At 38.3% G+C, this 13,308-nt stretch overlaps 1 protein-coding gene across 3 annotated transcripts in view; it reads right to left on the reverse strand.

The window, feature by feature from the left end:
• tanc1b (tetratricopeptide repeat, ankyrin repeat and coiled-coil containing 1b) overlaps window positions 1-13,308 on the reverse strand; it is a 100,211-nt gene that overhangs the window by 77,945 nt on the left and 8,958 nt on the right. For all 3 annotated transcript variants that reach the window (XM_057335723.1, XM_057335722.1, XM_057335725.1), the window contains exon 2: window positions 5,307-5,399. In XM_057335723.1, the coding sequence (XP_057191706.1) occupies window positions 5,307-5,367 (61 nt within the window). In that variant the 5' untranslated portion in view covers window positions 5,368-5,399. The remainder of the gene's footprint in view (window positions 1-5,306; window positions 5,400-13,308) is intronic.

Genomic DNA, 13,308 nt, shown 5'->3' on the forward strand with positions numbered 1-13,308 from the left:
TATGGAGAATACACAAAGGTTTTGGTTCTGTTACAACAAGGAACTATCTGAGCTAAAGACAGCTTGTGTGAAAATAATCACGGTGTCCTGAGTGGGTGTTATGACCGAAATGTTATATACTTCAATATCAATAATCATATACAAAAACATACTGTTGCCAAACGCTGGGTTAAATTGTAACAAAAAAATCCTATATTAAATCAAGTAAACACTTTTCATCATCTTATTTGATTGTTTTCTCTTTTCAAGTGCAACCGGGAAGCAAACCAAGCAATGGGATTTTTTATAGATGAATTATAAGTCTGACATCCGTGCAAAAACAAAACAGTTAAACAGTAACACTAATATTATGAAAGTGATCTTACTCCATACATAGTCAGTGATACAAATATAGAAGCACTTCAACTGGGCCAAATCTTGTGCTGATAACATCCACATACACAGCAGCCCTGCATTCCTCACCTCCACACCGCTGTTACCAGGAAACTTCCCAGAGACATAACAAACTGATCAATGATTCACAAGTCCTTGAAATAGTTTGTGTAGGACCATCACACTTCCAGTCAACAAAATCAAAACAAACACACAAATCCAAAGGAAGTACAAAAGCCTGGAAGAGACCTCAAAACGTATACTCTCCTCAAATTTAGCTAAATCTGACAAAACAATGTCCCTTTCTGGGCATGTCCTCACTTAAAAAAAATAGCTCATAAATACAATATACTATACTACGTATTAATAATATTTTGGTATTTTAATAGTAATCTGCTCAATTACTATTGTCAAGAAATCCTGTCATTAACGAGGGGAGAGAGAGCAAAGGTTCGGTTGTGAGTTTAAATGTAAACCTTGCAGATGAACAGACCTTAAAATTGCTTCGTTAGTGGGTTTATTGGACATTCAGTTGTATTAAAATACATCAAGTTCCAAGAGTAAACGCAAGTAAAGCGCGATGACGTCACGAACATGCTAATTACCACGACGGGTAATAATAGATAATGACGGATATTTTACCAGCCTGTCCGTCAAAATGACGGACAATAAAAAAGTATAGCGCAACCTCTGGTTGAGTCGATACTGGAATACTTTAAAAACAAGATAAAACAAGTTAAACCACACACATGTGTGAGATGTGTGGAAACCCCGTAAATGTGGCGAGGCTCAAATTGGAAATGGATTTTTAAAAGGCAATATCACATCCTTAGAAAGAAAATTGTATGTTCAGATTCATGTCTTCTAGACTAAAAATAAAACACACACACCCAGGCTCTGTCCAAAACCTTCCGAGGCAACATCCGAAATGAAGTGGAATTGCATAAGTGAACATTTTAAAGCACTTCTCACGTACTCTATTAAGTCCATAAAGCTCCATTAATACTCAATACATAAAAATGCTTGTGAAATAAAAAATATTTTGGCCTTTTCCATTTTTTTGATAGGTAAGGGACAGTACAGACAGACAGGAAGCGATGGGGAGGAGAGAGGGCAGGATCAGGAAAGGACCCTGAGCCGGGACTCAAACTCGGGGGCACTGTCCAAACGGCCAGAGGCTCCAACGAAATATGCCATTTTTACGGTGACATTTTAGAATTAAATGAAAAGTATTTTACATGAACACTTCTCCCACGTTACATCCCATTTTCACAATGCATTGTGCGATAAAATCTTTTCAATCTACCTTTTATCACAGGGTTTGTGTCAGGAGCATAATGGCTCAAAATGCTGCCTTACTAGGTTTTAGAACAGCGCCATAGAGGGAATAAAAGACAGAATGTCTGAATTAGAGATTGGTGATTGTTTGGGCTAATGGTTGTGGTCATTGGCAACAAGGAAGAGTTTCCATGATCCCTTTCAAACTCCCTAGAGCTGCTCTGGGCCAAACCAAAAACATTAGCTCCCATACAGCCTGGTTTAAATATGATCACGACTTTCCTATTCATCCATTACTGTTACAAATCACAACGGGCCCATAACATTTAAAGATGAAAAATAATACAACTGTCAATTTAAAATAAGAGTCCCAGAGGAATATTTAAAATCCTAGCGAGTTTAAAGTTGACCTAGAGAGGATTTTAAATCATTGTAGTGTTATTCAATATCAATACAGAAAATCTGTAAAATTATTGCCTTTTTAAAATACCTAATAATGCTTAAGAATCAAGAAGTCAGTCCAACAATGCACTGTGATGAGATTTATATTATTGAATTACTGAATCTATGACTATTTTACACAATATTTGGACATTTAACTTCACTGCAGGCTACACTGTGTAAATGGAGATTAACTTTTTGTTGTTTGACAACTTAAAGTTTAGGATACAAACAATACAGGCTAAAACTGCTAAATAAAATATATACTGCATTCATCTAAAACCTTTGAATGTTATCCACCTTTTAAACATTTATAACCCCCTGGAAAAATATCAATACCGGTTGTAAACCAGTTATGGGAGACCACACTTCTGTCTACCCTCAATTCTGTGTTTGTACACCTCGTGTGTATTACCCTTGACGTCTCTCACTCTGGCCGCGGGCCATCCATATTGTCAGAGCCAGCTCAATATTCTAAGACAGAGAACACCGGTAACTCAAGACAAAATCTGAGCTCAAAAGCTTTTCGGGAATATGATACACAGTAAAGTAAAAAAACAGCCCATGCAGTTCAGAGAGGCACTGCTGCTATTCATCTCAGGTTTGTAGCGCACATGTCCCAGCCAGCCTGAACGTAAACATGCCACTAATTCCCCACAGGGACATCAAGTGACATGACGGCAAAGTCATTCTGCCGTTCACCACATCAAGAGCTGAGCAAACATGTCATTCTGTGTCCAGAGTAACAGCAACGATGGAACAGAGGTAATTGTCCAGCGAGAGAGAGCGTGACAGGAAAAGATCTGACTGAAAAGGGTAGAAAGAAAATGAACCAGTGACTTCAAGTGGACAACAAGGAATAAAACAACGTTCTTTATCATGTATATAATCGGGACATTAGGATAAACGATTCTAATGAATAAAAATCTAAGACAATTTACTATAGAAAAACATTTTTTTGGGGTCAATTTTGTTACACAACCTGTACATGATGGCATGTCTAAATGAGTCAGCTTCTGTAAAATGACTAATAATACATTTGTGATGAAATACTGTAGAGTCTGAGTCAACAACAAAAGATACAGGGATTCCCCGAGCTGCACTACACAGAGATACAGTGATTCATGCATGCTGAACATGTTCATACAACTAAAAACAACAAGTCAGCAAAACAACGTGGGCTGTTCCCATGGTAACCCTGTTCTACAATGCTTCAAGGGGCCCGGTGAATGACTGCCAATTAGGGATGGGCGATATGGCCCTAAAACTCTATCACGATAATTCCTGGTATTTGTTGTGATAACGATAAAAATGACGAAATATCCATAACGCCATCCACCACTGTTTTTTGCGTCAAGTGATAGTATCTGCATGTAGTCTAGACCCTCAGAAAAACAAATATTATCAAAAAGTAAAACTTACCCCAAATCAAACAGCTCCTAAAATATACCTACAGTATTTTTGTAAATATAAAATATAATAGTGAGATTCGACTTCAAAAGGTTGTAGTAAAGAAAAGTTAAATGAACTAAAGCTCAATAAACACATCAAATCATACCTAAAACTGTATATATTCTATTGTTGGGCAGAAACGATCGATCGCATCACGCTGTCAATCACTCTCTCTTGAACTGTGTGAACCTTCTCACAGCAACATACACTGAATCTGTCTATGACTGGTAAAGAGAAAGAGAACAGAAAAATGCGCTACAGAAAGAGAACAGAAAATGCGGATAAAAGAAATCTAATTAAATAATCCATGCTTTCATACACTCATAAACGTATTTAAAATAACGTAATACAAACTCGCATTTTGTACCGTATGTAAACAGGCAGCAGTGCTGTGCGCGCTGTGTCGCTATGAAAGCACATGTGGGCGCGAGCTGCGCATGGGACGCTCTGTTCATCCTGTATATAACAGGCAAGAAATCATATTAAACAATTTGCGCACGCGCGCATAACATCTAACGAATGTTTAAATAAATACTTTTAGCCAAACTAAATGTTGTGATGTAACGTATTATGACTATCAACGAATACTTAAACGAATTAAATAAAACGAAAGTGAAACTAAACATTAACTCAGATGCATCTACAGTGCCAACCTAAACGAGATTTAGAGCTTTTAGTGCAAACTCTTTCTCAGCTTCACGTCCGCCCTCCGCTATACCCGTTTTCGCTTCACATATGAGCTGTGAATGGGTCTCAAAGAAATACGTCATCAACTAGAATTTATCGTTTATATCGCGGGAAGACTAATTCCTATCGTGTGGGGAAATTTTACCGGTATATCGCAAACGATATAATATCGCCCATCCCTACTGCCAATTACGTCACTATCTGACAAAGTACAGACGGTGATGACTACACATACAAACCCAGCCAAAACGACAAATATTCAAATATGATTCAGTATTTAATTTACTATCCAAGCCTATGACAGCTACAGACAAAAAACACAACCACTGACCTCACATGATTGTCAGCACATACCATCAGTTTTGCAAGTGTATTGATATCGATGAAACCATCTGTTTAAACCCAATGACAGCATTCTGCACAAGCAGCAGTTCTGTACATCATACTAACAGAGCTGCTCACGCAAAACGCAAAGACGACACAACTCACAGTAGCGGTAAATGCCAGACCATAAATTCATGTGAATAAATCAGAAACTCCAAATGGATTTATGCCGACGGATCGCTGACACACAACCACAAGACAACCTCATCAGAACCTCAGACATATCAAATCAATCTTGTTTATTTAGGATACATTTGTCTGTCCTCTGAAGGGATACATGTTCTACGAATCAACCAACCGTATGGAAAACGACAAATCGAAAACGATGACATCAAGGTTTCATCAGACAGAAACCTAATGAATTTCCCAGACTTTCCAAGTCACTTGTGATTATGTTTTATAAAGACTACAATTACAGACTGCAACTACAAGCCATTGAAACAGGATTGAGAATAGCTTTGTAGACTACCCTTATTGTTGGCTACATAGACAAAATGTTACATTTTTTTAGTCTTTGAAAAAAGCATCTGCTGAATGAAAAAATGTAAACTAAAAAGTGTGATGCACTGATGTATTTCCAAAAGAACCTCCTGTTAATTTCCATGACTTTTACAATTTTAAAGCACCCTAATATTTCCAAGTTTTCCATGAGTGTGGGAACCCTGCAACATCTTCGAACAATGAATTCATACCTGCATCCTTCTTGCAGTTTTTCCCGCTGTCTCTGCTCTTCTTCAGCACGGCCTTGAACATGGCACGACCACAGGAATCCCTTAGCGATTACGCTGTGAAGACATGAGAGGTGTTTCACATTGAGCAGCAGGTACTACTACTAACACAGAAGAAACACTTACAGTAGTGTTACACACTTTACAAAATATTTATGATGATACCCAATCAAAATAACTTCTTGTACATGTATATTATTTTTATGTGCTGGCAAATTCTGGGATTTTTCCCACAGTCCACCCAGTCTCATCTGTCATCACGGCATGGAAAGAATTCTTCAATATTTGCTGAGAGTGGCTCGGCTCTGCTATCTTGTTATTCCGGAAAACAAGCTGTGGCATTCCCAGCATTCCGCATCTAATTGATGGTATATGATTGAACTTGGGTTTCTCGTGCCACTCATCATGATAACGGTGAGATTTCACTACTCATGCATGTTTACACAGAGTTGACCGCACAGGTCAAACACATTACAACATTTACATTTATTAGGTTACACAGTAAACTTTACTCTAGCTGTGTGTTTCAGCTCGCTTGTTTGAACTACACGACAAGCAGGTGACTGAACATAAACACACTGGCTGTGTGCATTATATCAGTTTACAAGAGAACAATGTTGGACAAAGTTTCTGTACTATTGGTTATTTTCTCATCCTAATATTCTGAGGCACTTCATCAGGCCGAGAAACAAACAGAAATACAGTGTATCTGAGCGAAAGTGACGTGTCTAAACCTCGGGTTGTGCTAAAATCACAGCAGGTTAGCCCAAGAGGCATACAGGCAGTCCAATCCCCATCGAATCGAGCTCTTAGATGGGAAGCCCTGCTGTGACCCTATCCAAAGAGAATACTGAAGAGAAAGACCCTCAACGTACTACAAAATTCAATACAAGCACCAATGTGCTTCCATATCAAACAAAGTTAAAGCAACACTTTAGAACTTTTGCTCACGGCTCCCCCATGTGGTTTATAAGCGCAATTGTCTGTTACCAGTGCCGTAAATAATGTCGCGTATAAGCTTCTCAGAGGGCAGCGCAATACACGTGAATGAATTTATTTACTAAGCTGATGAAACCGGCGAATGCCGAAACGTTGTTTAGGAACCATGTCGCACTCTTCCGCAGGCAGGGGATGGGCGGGGCTGTGTGTACCGACCCGAACACAAAACTTACAGAGTGTGGTTGTAGCCACTATTAGGCTGCTCAGGTAGCAACAGGACTAGGATGAAAGTTAAAGTCCAGTTAAAGAGTTATACTACTAAAATCATTTTAGAGACATTATTTTAAGATCGAAAAACTACAAAGTGTTGCTTTAAAACAGTGGCGGAGCCAGAGGGGGGTCCAAGGCAGAGGTTGTGCTAGACTTTTTCATTGTCTGTCATTTTTTTAAGGACATGTTCGTAAAAAATCCGTCATAATCTATTTTTACCCATCACTATGGTGCAATGTGATATTACGTGCCAATTAGCATGTTTGTGACGTCATTGCGACGTACATGCGTTCTTTGAACTTACTGTGTTTTAATACCCAATAAAGCCGAAGTTGTTTACATACTGTATTTAATGTTTCTGTTTTCAGACATAAAATACTAATTACAGACAAATGTTCATGTCCAGTCAGTAACAATGACAGGTGCTTGTACACACTGTTTTGTAATCATTCATTTATTAACTTACAAGTAACTTTAAGCTGCTGTTAGGTCATGAAAGGAGAAGACGCAGAGAGACTTTTTTCCACTTACTTAAAGGCGGGGTAACCGATTTCCGAATTACGCTTTAGACAACTGAGTCAGGCCGAGTACCAAAACAACTTTGTAGCCAATCAGCAGTAAGGTGCACAATGCACAGGATGGATATTAGCTGAGCCGCGCACTGACGAAAGCGAAAGATGGGAGTAGGTGTGTGTTTGTTTTGGTGATTTGAACATCAACAACGGCTAAGAGAAATCGGACATCCCGCCTTTAAAGTTAAGGTTTATCCAAAATGATGCTAGTCGCCATCGCTCTCTGAAGGAAAATAGTCTGTAAACACTGCACCACTGGTATGTACGTGCCTGTGTGTTCCTTTTAAAGACTGACGAAAGATAGAAAAGAAGCAAATGGATCGCTGCAATTTGCTAAACAAATGGAATATTAAAACACGCTTCCTTGCTAGCCATTTCAAGTCAGACTCAGCCAGGTAAGTTTTTTTGTTGAACCATACCATTATTGTGTTATCTACCTACTTTCTAACATTACACTTTTAAATGTTGCGTAAATGATAAGTTTTCCCAGCGTTTTCTAACCTTAGATAAATATAAACAGTGTTGGGAGAGGTCCCCTATTTCTTTTAACATTCTAAGCAGGTGTACTTCATACAAACTTTAGAAATACACAAGAAGGAAGCATCGTGTTTTAAATAAGTTTCACTGTTTAGCTTTGGCTTTAGGATTCCTAAACAATTTTCATTTTGTAAGTTAATGTTAGGCTCCATTAACAGATAGTAGGGTCGGAAATTAACAGAGGCTTTGGAAAAAAATGACAACAAGGTGAACAAAACTGCTCTCCAAATTCAAGATAAAAGAGGAAAAGCAGTCCCTGCATAATAAAAAACTAGCTACGACAGTCGCAATCTAAATAAGATGAGGTGAAAATTAACGAATGTGGATGACAGCGCTTTTGCTCTGCTACAGCTTTGAGCATTACAGCCAATCAAATTCATGGTATGATTATACTGGCCAATCATAGGCGTTTTAATGATTCACCGGTGAAGAAGAGCTGTGCTGAAGTGCGCCACGCTCAAAAATGTTATCCTTAACAACCGCGAACAGATACGATGTAAGAAAGAGATTCATTAGAGTAGTCAGACTCTTTACTGTATAACCTGAAGCCATTGAGTGGTTTAGTGATGTTGGATGTTCTTTGTTTGTTTTCTATATATTTCCTGTTTGAATAACTGATTTTTACGTTCCTTACAGAATCAAAACAGCAATAAAATAATTAATAAACGCTTCTCAGCTTGTTTTGTAGCGTGTAAAAAGTTAATGTATTCTAATATCTGAAAGTAATAATCAAGATTACAACATCAAGGGCAATAATCAGCATCAATGATTTTGTTTTAATCTTGTAGTCCTATGGAATGATGTTTTATCAGATATATGCTGCTCTGATCCACACCAGTTTAAAGACACATGTGGTGCTGCTTTGTTTCTGTTTAAAGGTGCGGTGACGTGGTGTTGTTTATTGTTTTATACTGTTGTACGAGGTCTACTTATGACGTTCGCGTGGTTTTTACATTCAAAATCATCAAAATCAATAAGTAATAGGCTATTTTCTACCCGGGGTTTGAGGCCAGCTCTGCAAATGCTCGGTTTGAATGGGCGTTCCGCAATGAAGGCTTGGAAGTAAACGCCCACTGCTATGATTGGATAGCAGTTTGCGTAGTAAACTTAGTTGGAGCCTTCTGTGAATTTGGTTAGAGACGTAACGTTAGGTTACACATTAGCACCATTCGCACGAGATTAGCATTATCAGGGGACCTCGTGTGATATATAAATTACTTCCCCACATCAGTATTTCATGTGACGCATTCACACAGGATGATTTTACTCAAATTTACCGATTTATTTCCCGGATGTAATGCTTTGCGTATAGTTTGTATAGCCTATAGTTGTATTGTGTTTAATGACAAATGACCGTACCTGTCAGCATTTGAGACCCGTGATCGCGAACCGGACAAAAGATCACCGCGATCGCGGGTCTCAAATGTTACGAGTTTCCATGATAAATGAACAAACGTGAGACTCCCGGTAACTTATGGATATCACCCAGCACCCGAAATGATACCAAAACATTTCAAAACAGACTCCATTATTCGCAAACGGTGGATAAAACCTTGAAAAATGATATGAGCCCACCAAATCACAGAGATGCCGGTTACAATTATTACAAATGACTAGAGGTCCCCAGGTAATACTATCAGTGCATATCAAGCGATCTCTAACAAAGCAATAGTGACAAATATGTTTTACTCGCATAAAATTGCTGTGCCATTCCTATCGGATCCAATATTGACGGCACTGACAGCACTGCTTTTTAATTCGATCTGTGCCTTGTTCACAAAGGAATCCTGGGTGAAATTAAACGAACAAACGCTCCATGTTTTCCCACGTGAGCTGGAACGTCTTTAAAAATAAACTTTAACCCCGCATTCCTAATATCGGAATCCGAAGGAAGGTTATGCAGCGACTGTGTTCTTCCACAACCATGGCACAATATTTAGTTAGCTTTAACGACATGTTTGTTTATTGCTTGCTGGCTCTATCTGGTTCCGCGCCACTGGTTCTGTCATGCGCGAATGTTCGGCCACCGAAAATGTTCGAATATGTGAAATGGCCGAATAAATTTTACCGAACATGACTCGTGATACGATCAAGCAGCAACCAGCGCAGCAAACCAGTAGCCCCGCCGCTCGCGACATCCTTTGACATCATACAGTGGTCGCGTACACACAGTTCCCTGTACTAAACAACTTGTCAAAGTATGTTCTGTGCACCTTCTGAGAGAACAGTCAGCTTTTGTGGGCAGAGTTTGGAGGAGAGAAGTTAACTGAAATGGTTGTCAGTCAGCATTGCTTGCATTGGATGTTTTTTTTCTCAAATCATTTTGCAATGTAGCCTATAATTATCCAACAGTTTTAGTTTATTCATATTTTTAGCTTATAGGCCTAATGTGGAATGACAGTTTTTAATTAACTGTTTTGTTGTAGGGGTACAGAGTAACTTACATTACATTCTTTTAGCAGTCAGTTATAGGCCCAATTAATATAGGCTATTCATGAAGGGAGAGGGCTCAATTTTTTGTTTGAATTTACTTTGTTTTGCTCAATTTTATATTAAGTTTACATAATATTGTATTTTATTGAAAAGCAAGACAAATTATAAAAAGCACATTTTGACTATTCAGTTTGTGCAATAGTGAAAAAAATGGCTTAATAAATAGAAGAAATGCAAAAAAACATGTTCGGTGTTCGGTATTATTCGGCCTTCGGCCAAGTGTTTCACATCATGTTCGGCTTCGGCCAAGAATTTTCGTTTCGATGCATCCCTAGTGGGCGGGGCTATAGAAGTAGTGGTTTATATTTTTCTTTTGGAGGTGGGGTTCAACCTATCAATGTCGTCATAGATATGGTGCAATCCAGAACCTGGCGTTCGCTGGGCAATAACAGTTGTAATCTCAGTAACAAGGGAGTTTTCAGTTCTGACACTTACATGATGTTCGCGTGATTCCCTCTTATATAACAAAAGCTCGCGTTAAAATTGTGATTTTAATTCACGGCACTTTTAAATTAAACAAGTTATCAGGGTTAAACAATGTTTTCAACATTTTCATTATTTATATTTTACAATTTATTTCATCTGCATACTTTTAGAATTACTTTAATCTCATTACGTTTAGCAATTGTTTTGTATTTGTCACATTTGTGACAAACTCTGGGAAGTAAATTATTACTTGTACCTCTAATCAGAGATTTTAGGATTTATTTATATATAATTCGATGCCAGGTCAGGGTTACACACACATTTTCTGTCATGGTCTGGGGACCCCTGAAGTAGCCTTGGCCACCCCATATATAAAACTCTAGCTCCGCCACTGCTTTAAAAGGAAATTTTTTCATGGTGGTGGTTAAGAAAAACTGGGGATACTGGTGATACTGGTAATGCTACTGACAAATGAGATCAACTTTGTTATTGCATTTAGCTTGTGAATGCCCCAAAACGTTTTTGGTGACAAATCTTATGGACACTTTTGATAATCCTGGATTATAAAAAATCCCCTCAAACATATCTCATCTGCGCAAGCACAAAACCACTTGGCCAAAGCACTGCATGCCCCTGCACATACTTATAGTTGTTTCCTATATGGGTTGCTAGAAACGTGTTGCTTTATAAGATAACTAACTATAACTAAACAATTGTGACATTATTTTTCTATTAATTAATTTCCATAATAATGTGTAGAAAACAGTTTTATCTCTGATCTGTCTGCTTTTGTGTTCCTCCATTCTGGCTGTTGTTCCGGTTACGGGATGATCAAGTCAACATCTTAAAAAGACTTAAAAGTGGAGCACATGTAAGTAATTACAGCAGCATGTCACATTCCAGACAATATCTCACACTCCATCTATCTCTTCCTCCCTCAAAGCGGCAGCTACCTCAAGAGCCGATCCAGACAGATTCCTGCATCCCTGAAATGAATCTGCTGATATGATAGGACAGGAATCTGCCACTATGACTGAATCATATGATTATCACAATGAAGCACCACAATAGCCTTCATCTACATCCTGCACAAACAGAGAACAAGTTTGACCTCCAGATAGGGTGACCCGATTTTTCTTAGTCTTAAAAGGGAGTTGGAGGACTCACTGATCATTTTACACCCTTGCCGAAAATAATGGTGGCATAAGTTTAAGTAGATTTTTATTTTAACATACAATGCAGTTGATGCATATTGCATTAGGATTATTGCAACCTACAGTATAAACTAGTGTTTTTGAAAAGTAAGTTTATAACAGTAAGCTTATAATAATTTATAAGTTGAGCTGTCATGTACGGTTTTACAGATGATATCAATTTGATGTCATTTCACTTCACCTCAAAAAGAAATGTACAGCTACCTGAAAAGTTGTGTTTCAAAAAGAGATGCCAGTAGTAGGGATGCACGATAAATTACCGGCCATATCGGTATCGGCCGATAAATGGTCATTTTTAATGTTATCGGCCGATAATAAAATTTAGGCCGATATATTATAGCCACTAAATCATAAATCATTTCATCTGGTTAAACTTCTTCAGCTACATGGTGCTCACAGTTAAAATACAGCACAGTACTGTCTTTATGTCATGATCATTCACTTACTGCTATTAGCAAAACATTGTTGATGTGGGTACAGTATGTAGATACAGTATTTATGAATGTGTCAATTATAGGAACAAAAGCGTTTTGTTTGAATCAGACTGCTCTGAATGATTTCTGTCTTGAGACCTGTTAAAACCTTTACTATTTATTATTATTATTACCTTGTTTTCTGCAGTGAATGTTTTCAAATAAAAGCAGTTGTCCACTTTTTGCCTTTTGTCTCAGTCTTTGGAAATTTTATATTAATATTTAGTTACTGTATATCGGCCAATATATCTGTTATCGGCTTTCAATGTTAAAATATCGGTTATCGTTATCGGCCAAAATTTACATATCGGTGCATCCCTAGACAGTAGAGCAGAAAAAGTCACATATTGCAGTTTTAAAGTCCTGCAGCAGCAGGTTCGATCGCACCATGCGCCCCTGAAAGCTCAAGGTCAGGAGTTTCCGAAGGGTTCACAGAGAGCGAAGCTCAATAGTGTTAGTAAGAGCCTCACAAGTTCTGTCATCTTCTGCACATCTGATCCGACCCAGGAACTAAATTAAATCAACATGTGGCTCTCTGACATGAACAAAGAATTCAACAGCACAATCTCCACTCTGCAAAAGAAAGATACCGTATCCTAAGGAACGGAAATAATCATGGGGAAATTCTATCAGTCTCTCGCCAGGGTAGGAACGTCAGCTCTATAAAGAAGCCTCATCTCGCTCTGATTCGATGGGACACTTGCCATCCCAATGACTTGGGAATCTGCTTTATCTCTCTACTGCTGACCCTCTGGTGGGCCTCTCAGCACCGATCACAGATTAAAGTACAAAGATCCTGAAAGGTCCTCAAGTTCTTATTTAATCCTTGAAGACAGAGCAAAGCATTCAGGTTTAAAGGTGAAATCTGCCATTTATGTGCCATTAGCAACACCTAAAGGAACAACCAGGTTTCCAAAGAGATTTTACAAATACTCCTGACTGCAATTGGTTGGACAAACAGACAATGCAGATAATTGTTTTCTTGATAAATGATAATTGTTAAACTAGAATAGTGCAACAAATTTAAACCTGGGATGGGCAC

Source organism: Triplophysa rosa, linkage group LG6 (assembly GCF_024868665.1).
Source record: "Triplophysa rosa linkage group LG6, Trosa_1v2, whole genome shotgun sequence".
NCBI classification, from domain to species: Eukaryota; Metazoa; Chordata; class Actinopteri; order Cypriniformes; family Nemacheilidae; genus Triplophysa; species Triplophysa rosa.